This window comes from Spinacia oleracea, chromosome 1, assembly GCF_020520425.1.
Source record: "Spinacia oleracea cultivar Varoflay chromosome 1, BTI_SOV_V1, whole genome shotgun sequence".
Classification (NCBI taxonomy): Eukaryota; Viridiplantae; Streptophyta; class Magnoliopsida; order Caryophyllales; family Amaranthaceae; genus Spinacia; species Spinacia oleracea.
In genome coordinates, this window is record NC_079487.1 from 112,510,262 (window position 1) to 112,518,448 (window position 8,187).

Below are 8,187 nucleotides of genomic sequence, written 5' to 3' on the forward strand. Positions count from 1 at the left end.
TTTAAAATTTTAATTAAATATGTAGTTTCCAATTGGACTTGGAAAAACATTTTTTATGTTTAATATTTAGTAAAGCATATAATTCTTGGTTTAAGTGAGATTTTTTATTCATATATGTTTAACTCTTGATTTTTTTTTTGGTAAGCAAGTATTTGTATATATTATGCACAACAATTACAGATTAGTAACAAGTGGAACAACCCTCCACAGAAGCAAGTAAACAGGCAACAAGCCAAGCAAAACTACCCTTCAGCAAGGGTGCAGAACCAACTACTATCCTTAGTGCTAAGAACTTTAGGCAAAACAGAATGTAACCTATTACATGCACGACTCTTAATCATGCTACACACTTTATCTATGCAGCTAATCTGATTGTTCCACAAAGAATTGTTCCTTTCTTTCCATATATGATAGACAGTACACCAGACAAAGGTATAATACACCCCTTTTCTGAACTTTGAGATGTTCCTCATGTGAATCCATCTGATCAACTGAGGCAAACTGCAATTAGTGAGACTAATGTGCAGAAAACTGGCAATATTAGACCAACACTGATAGCTAAAGTGACAGCCAAAGAACATATGGTTATGGTTCTCAGTAGTAGCACCACACAGAAGGCATAAATCATCCATAGACAACCCAAACTGTCTTAATCTGTCTTTAGTGTTCAATCTTTCTAAAACAGCTAGCCAGGTGATAAATCTATGTTTAGCTTGGCCTAAACGACACCACACAACACTAGCCCAGTAAACTTTTGCAGCAGCAGGAAGAATCAACTTGCCATATGCTTTTTTGATTGAGTATTTCTGAATAGAACATAACTGAGCCTCAGACAGATGGGCTTTCATCAAATCTCTAACATAACATATAGACCTCCAGTACCAACTATCTGTGTTCTTGGGGGAATAATCCCACCATTGCTCCCCTTTGATGTATACAGAGAGAATCCACCTAACCCAGATATTATCTTTCTGAGTAGCAATCATCCACACATGTTTCCCCATAGCAGCTAGGTTCCATAGTTTTAAGTTAACAAGCCCCAACCCACCTTCATTCTTTGGTCTGCACAACTGTTTCCAAGCTACCTTACCAGGGCTACTAGAATCAGCAACACCCTTCCATAGAAAACATCTACAAATGCTATTGACAGATTTGAAGATACTTTTGGGAAGAATCATAATCTGAGCCCAATATGTTTGAATAGTCATCAAAACAGATTGCACCAAGGTTAGCCTACCAGCAAAATACAGATTTTTAGAACTCCATGCTTTGATTTTGGTACACATTTTTTCCACAATTTTTTCACATTCAGCAACACAAATCTTCTTTGAACAAATTGGAATGCCTAGGTACCTAAAAGAAAGAACCCTTAGCAAATCCAGTCATGTCCAGAATTCTCTGCATTGTGGAATCACTCACACCAGAACCATACACTGAAGTTTTAGAAGGGCTTGCTTTTAAACCAGTGGAGAGAGAAAACAGCTGAAAACCTTGCATCAACATATGTACTGAGTTAAATTCCCCCTTGCAGCACAGAATGATATCATCTGCAAAACACAGGTGATTCAATTTGATCTCAGTACACCTGGGATGAAATTTGAACTCCTTCTTCTCACCAACCAACACCAGAATTCTGGATAGATACTCAATACATAGAACAAAAAGTAAGGGAGAAAGAGGATCACCCTGCCTGAGCCCTCTTTTCCCTTCAAAGAAGCCATGCAAAGAGCCATTAATGGACAGAGAGAATTTAGGAGACCTCACACATTGCATCACCAATTGAGTTTAACTCTTGATTAGGTCCTTATTCTTTTAAGGTTAACAAATTGATTAAAACTAATAAGGTCAAATAATTTTTAGATTTTTTTTTTTGTGGCAAATAAAGATTTTTTATTAACCAAAAGAGGAACAACCAAACAACACAGCAACACCACCAGCTCAGGACAGCCCCCAAGCTTTACACAACTCAATGTCTATCTTGTCTACAAGCAGCTCTAAACAGAATACGATTAACTACATTACTACAAGAATCTAACTTGTTGCTGAAAACCTTAGAGTTCCTTTGAATCCAGATTGCATAAACTGACTCAACAAACAGAATGTTCCTGTAAGAGTCAGTAGCTTTAGTGCTTCTACTCTTCTTAGCCATCCACTCAACCAACTCAGGCCAATTCTGGTTCCACCTTTGATCATACTGAATTGCATCACATTGCTCCAGATTGCAGCATAATATTCACACTGAAAGAAAAGGTGGAGCAAAGTCTCTGGACTCTTCTGACAAAGTACACACTGACCATCAATAGTCAGATTCCAACTCAATAGTCTATCTTTTGTAGCTAGCCTGTTTTGGAGAAAAAGCCAAACAATGAAGGCACTTCTTGGACTGGCCCTGGTGTTACAGATGATCCTTTTCCAACTCACTGGGGTAGCTTCAAGTTTAAGAAATTGATAAGCTTTGCAGATTCTAAACTTTCCACCGTGAACAAAACTTTGAACTCCTCCAACTTGAGCAAAAATGTCCCTCTGATGCCAAATTTTCCTCATAGACCAAGTTAGTCCATTAGGAACATCCATGGACCAGAAGTCTTTGTTTTTTATATAGTATCCATGCATCCACTTCACCCACATTCTGTCTTGCTTCATAGCCAAAGCCCAACAATGCTTCAAAACATCTGCTTTATTCCAAATGGTAAATTTTTAGATTCTTGAGCCTTAGTTAGTTGAAGCAAATGTTTATGTGATGCATATTTTCTGCTAACTTGCTAAGTGGGTCATTCATTGATAAATTAATGGGTGAATGGTAATATTGTAAATATTTTGTCTTGCAGGTTACGAAAAATGACTAGTATGACCCAAATAGGATAGAAAATATGGTCAACGTACCATTAATTTTGAATGTAAAGTATGGTCTAATGCACCATAGTTTTTATTTAAATATGGTATGCGTACAATAATTTGTTGTAATTAGTTTAATTATTGCAAATCCTGTTTGATGAAAATGGAGCCTCTCATGGTGAAATTCAAGAACAGAGTTTCCAATCCATTTTGAAGAAGGAGTTTGAAGTTGAATATTCAAGATGAAGTCCGGACATACTAGATCACATTTAAATCTTATGCATGTTTTAAGACGTTTATTGCTTTAAATATGTCTCGATATTATGCATGAGATTATAGCTTGATTATGTTGCACGATTAAGGATTTTAGTTCACTTAAAATCTAACCAGCATAGTAAGAGCCTTAAGTTCCAAACTTTAAAATTGAGTTAAAAGGTGTCATTTCAAAACAACACTTACTTTATAGAACCTTTATGTCAAGTTAGTGGTAGTTTTTCGCCAAAGAAAGGTGTCACTTTTTGATCTTAAAGGGGTAAGGTACACCATTAATTGTGAGTATATTTTTTGGTCGATTAGTGATAGTTATCCGCCAAAGCAAGGTGTAACTTCATGATGCTAAAAACTTGAGGCACACAATTAGTTGTGAGTACAAGTTAATTTTGGTTAAACTCAACGATATATGTAAGGAGTCCTTTTATGTCGTCCCAAATGGGACAGGCTTTCCTAATAAGTTCTTAGACTTACCTATCAACCAAGAGTAGTTTCTAGACTATTAGCAAAATATTTTCTTACTTAAAATATTTTAGATTAAGACAAGCCAAAGCATGCTTAATTCTTTAATGATTTTGAGGGTCTTGGATTCATTTTATTCTGTCGGAACAATAAACTCGAATAAAATGCTGAATGACTTGTTTAAAATTGCATGTTTTCTTTTTCAAGTTATTATTCATGATAATGTTTAGACCTTGCACGCTACAATGTATGTTTTAATTAGCTTAAGTGATATCCGGCAGTGTATGCATAAAGGGTACAAGAAATAGGAAAACAAGGAACAAGTGAAAGGAATTTACAATTTCGTTTCTACTAAAAGTTAATGTTTAAAGAGAAGTGACCTAGAAATCAAACTTCCTTGGTATCATATACCGCTTGAGGTTCTTACTTCAGTAATGACTCAAACGATGGAAGCTAGGATACACTAATGACCTACAAGTGCGAAATGAAGCATGACATTGCTACGTTAATTAGTTGTAGGGTCATCTAGTTTGTTTTAAGTCATTTCAAGGCTGGAAGTTCATGATTATTTTCCATAATCGACATACCTAAATTTCTGTTTCAAACACAGAAAGACTCACATTCAAGGAAAACAAAAACAATATTTGTTTGTTTGAATGAAATGGTCATTTCGGGTTGAGTCATGTATGCTTGATTAAAATAAACACCTCTTTAACAATAAGAACTTTACTAGTTTCAAATCATCCCCTTGATTTCAATTCCACTAACCTTTGGCATTGTTACTTAGACCATATCAACAAAGTAACATTCACAAACTCTATTTTGATGGACTTTTAAAGGTTGAGTTATTTCTAGATCATTCAAGACAAGCTAGTCTTACTTGTTGAAAATAACAAAAGAAATGAACTATTGTTAGAATTCCTAGACAATAGAGTTCAGAGCTAAAGAAAGATTTTATGAATTTATTATTTCACCTGGATTTGAGTGAATATGGATTTATTTACTCAATGCGATATAAGGTTGAATCTGTTTGGCTAGTTCAAAGATTCAGAAGTATAAAATTCACTTGGCAGAAAATTATAAAGATCTAGGTTAGATCATGATGATGATTACTTAAGACCAAGAATGATCATCAATGATTGTGTGTTGTAATTTCACAATCGAGCTCCATAAGATATGGTATATCTAAATTCGAATGATCAAAATCAATTGGTACTTGATTCGATCTATGATGACGTACTCATAAAGAATTTTCCTATAATTTCTAAAGAAAATGCTTAACTACCACCAAACTAAACCAAATTCGTCAAAACTATTGAAAAGTAATTTCAGAATACTTTTTCAATAATATATATCTAAGAGTTCCTAAACTCAGTGGGAAATTAGTGTTTGTTATCCAACAAACTAAGGCTCAAGTATATGTATATATATATGCCATATATATGAATTTTTTAGAGCATAGTGTTTGTTTGCTCGAAATAATGTCCTTTTTGGATATTCATTTCCGAAATGACAAGTGGGAGAAAATAGACCTCGAAAGTATTTGAGACAAACAACAAACATAAACAGGGATTCCGGAGGCTTTTAGAAGTTCTTCAGAAAATCCGAACGCTTGTTCTTTAAGGACTATAGAAGTGGCTTTAAAGAATAGATATCTCAAGAAGACTTTACAAGTGATTCAAGGAGAATAGAATATTCAAAGTACTTTCAAAGTGGATATTGATATTCTATTGTTTGATGTTCTAAACCCATGTAGGCATAGAGTTCAGGTCACTTAAGCTATGAGATTCTTCTATTAGATAGTGAAGAAACCTGCAACTAACAGTCAAACCATTACCATGAAATGTAATGAGTTTGTGACTTGTAAGAAAGCTATGACGAAACTCAAATTCCCTAAAGTTGTTTGATGCCATATATAGACTCATTGTTTTGAACAACTCAGTGTTTTGATGACAAAATTGAAAATTTGTTGATTTGCAAGAATAGTTTAGCACCTATTGGTTGCAAATTATTTTTAAGGATAAAAACCATCAAACATGGAAGTGTGTCTTCACACAATGCTAGATTAGTTGCTAAAGGTTACAAGCAAATTCACGACTTGGATTGTGTTGAAACCTCAGGCATAATCATAATGCTCAAGTCTATAAATCAAGCAATGATTGCATATTGGTACATCAAACCGTTTCTTTCTTGCAATACAACATCAAACCGTTTTAGTGCAATTTTGATTAGCATAAACACTTTTTGTGCGATATTTGCCTATTATCCAATGCAATAATTCTCATCACTATTCCAAAAGCTACGTATAATTGTCCAACAAATTTCCAAACTTAATAATCTACACAAGATTATTTATACAATCGCAGGTAATTAATTGTTATGACTGAGATTCTCACAAAAATCAAATTCAAATTATAGATTCTTAGGGAAAATCAAACATAATTTCATTATCATAAACAGGAAATAAACCGATAATAAAATTGAAGCAACAAATCAAATTAAAGCAACTAAAAACGATAAAAAAAAAAAATTAATTGTGAAAATCAATCAATCAGCTTTCTTCTCCCCCAAGCTGAGAGGGTGTACGTTAAGGGTGTTTACTAACGTGCGCCACCTTCACCAATGGCGAAGAAGAAGAAGGCTAGCTTGATTGTAACTTCACCAATGGCTTCGGAGGATGTTTCCGCTCAGTCTAACCCTAGAAATGAGTCTCTTTTGGTTCCAGAAGGGGGCCAAAAATCGAACCCAGCTGCTGCAAATAGCGCGACGAACTCTGAGAATGAAGAACTTGTTTACTCCAATCTAGTGCACTCCTCGGCTGGTATGATTCCTAAAGCTCTTATTGCTTTGAATCAATCGTTGGGGCTCACTGGGGAGGGGAATTTGATTCCTCAGTGTAGTACGGACTCTGTTTTTCGAAACTCTGGTCATGTGGGTGTTATTGGTCAACCATTGAAGCATCAAGCTTCTCCTAGTGGTTCGACACAGGTTCCTAAGGAGGGGGGAACTGTTAAGGAACCATGGGTGAATCTATTTGCTGGGGCTAAGCTTGCTTCCAAAGGAGCTCCCCTGGAATTTGTGACACCTTTGGTTAAAGATGGGAAAAAAGTAGCACAACTGCAGCAATCTGAGCTTGCCACTATGGCTGATAAATGGCAAGCCTCTTTAGTTATGTATGTTGTAGGAGAATCACCAACTTTGGCCTCTGTAAGGAGATTTATGGCTGCTGTGTGGAGTGAAGTTTCTACTCCTCAAGTGTTTTTTCATGATGAAGGGTACTTTATCATTAGATTTGAGTGCATTGAGGATAAGAATCGCATTGTTGCAGGGGGTCCTTACACCTTTTATGGTAAGCCAGTGATCATTAAGCCATGGGCAGCAGATTTCAACTTCTATGAGGAGGTTCTCAAAGTGATTCCCTTGTGGGTTAAATTTCCTAATTTGCCTTTGCATTGCTGGGGGAGTGATTCTCTCAGTAGGATCAGTAGTTTGTTGGGGGTTCCCTTGTGTGCTGATGAGTGTACAACAAAGCAGGAGAGAGTTTCATTTGCCAGGGTTTTGATTGAGATGGATATTACTACTGTGTTACCAGACCATGTTTGGATTGAAGATGCTAGGGGAGTTGTGTTCAAACAGGCTGTAGTGTATGATTGGAAACCCCTCTATTGTAAAAAGTGCAATACAGCAGGCCATGATTGTACCAAGCCCTCTAATGTAGCTCCTAAACCAGCTGTAAAGAAGATTTGGGTGGCTAAGCCAACTCAGCAGCATGTTTCAGCCCCACATCAACAGACAGGGGGGATCCTTACTCCCCATCATGATCCACCTGTAGTTCAAACTAGTGGTCAAGATTGGAACATTGTAACAAGGAGAACTAGGGGACCTAGCAGGATGAGGAATTTGAGCCCTAGTAATCCTTTCACTGTGCTTTCTGGTGATTTGGGATTCAAGGAGATATCTGGAGAAATGGATAGTGATGGTGTGATTGTGCAGAATACCTCACATGAACCTCATGAAGAAGGTTAACTTATGTACTTGGAATGTGAGAGGCTTTAATGATCCTGTTAAAGCTTCTGAGGTAAAGCATCTGTTGCAAGTTAACAATGTTAATATCATTGCTTTATTAGAAACTAGAGTAAAAATAGCTAAATTTCCTAGGTTGTCTTCTAAACTTGGTAGACACTGGAGTTGGGAGAACAATTATAGCTTGAATCCTAGAGGCAGGATCTGGTTGGGTTGGCAACAATCAGAAGTTGATCTGTCAATTCTGCATACTCATGAGCAGTTTTTGCACTGTGTGATTAGGGATAGAACTGGTGATATTTCTTTCTTCTTTACAGCAGTCTATGGTTTGCATACCATTGAAACTAGGAAGGATCTTTGGCACTCCCTTGTGCTTATTCTCCCTAGTGTTGGTTCTCACCCTTGGCTCTTATCTGGTGACTTTAATTCCCTCTTGTCTGACACTGATAGGATTAATGGCTCTCAGGTTTCTATTGCTGAAACCAAAGATTTTAATGAGTTCATTTTGACTGCTGGTCTTTGTCCCCTACAAAGTGTGGGTCACTATTTCTCATGGCATAAAGGTTCTGGTGATGGGAAAACAGCTAGTAGAATTGA

The 8,187-nt window shown here is 36.4% G+C and overlaps 1 protein-coding gene across 1 annotated transcript; it reads right to left on the reverse strand.

The window, feature by feature from the left end:
• Nucleotides 1-242: 242 nt before the first annotated feature.
• On the reverse strand, nt 243-1,286 carry LOC110785450 (uncharacterized). The gene has a single exon (XM_021989891.2). It carries the CDS (start codon nt 1,284-1,286, stop codon nt 243-245), a length of 1,044 nt encoding a protein of 347 aa, XP_021845583.2.
• Nucleotides 1,287-8,187: the final 6,901 nt, after the last annotated feature.

Coding starts and splice junctions, on each gene's coding strand:
- LOC110785450 (XM_021989891.2), bottom strand. CDS start 1,286: ATGTGTACCAAAATCAAAGCATGGAGTTCTAAAAATCTGTATTTTGCT.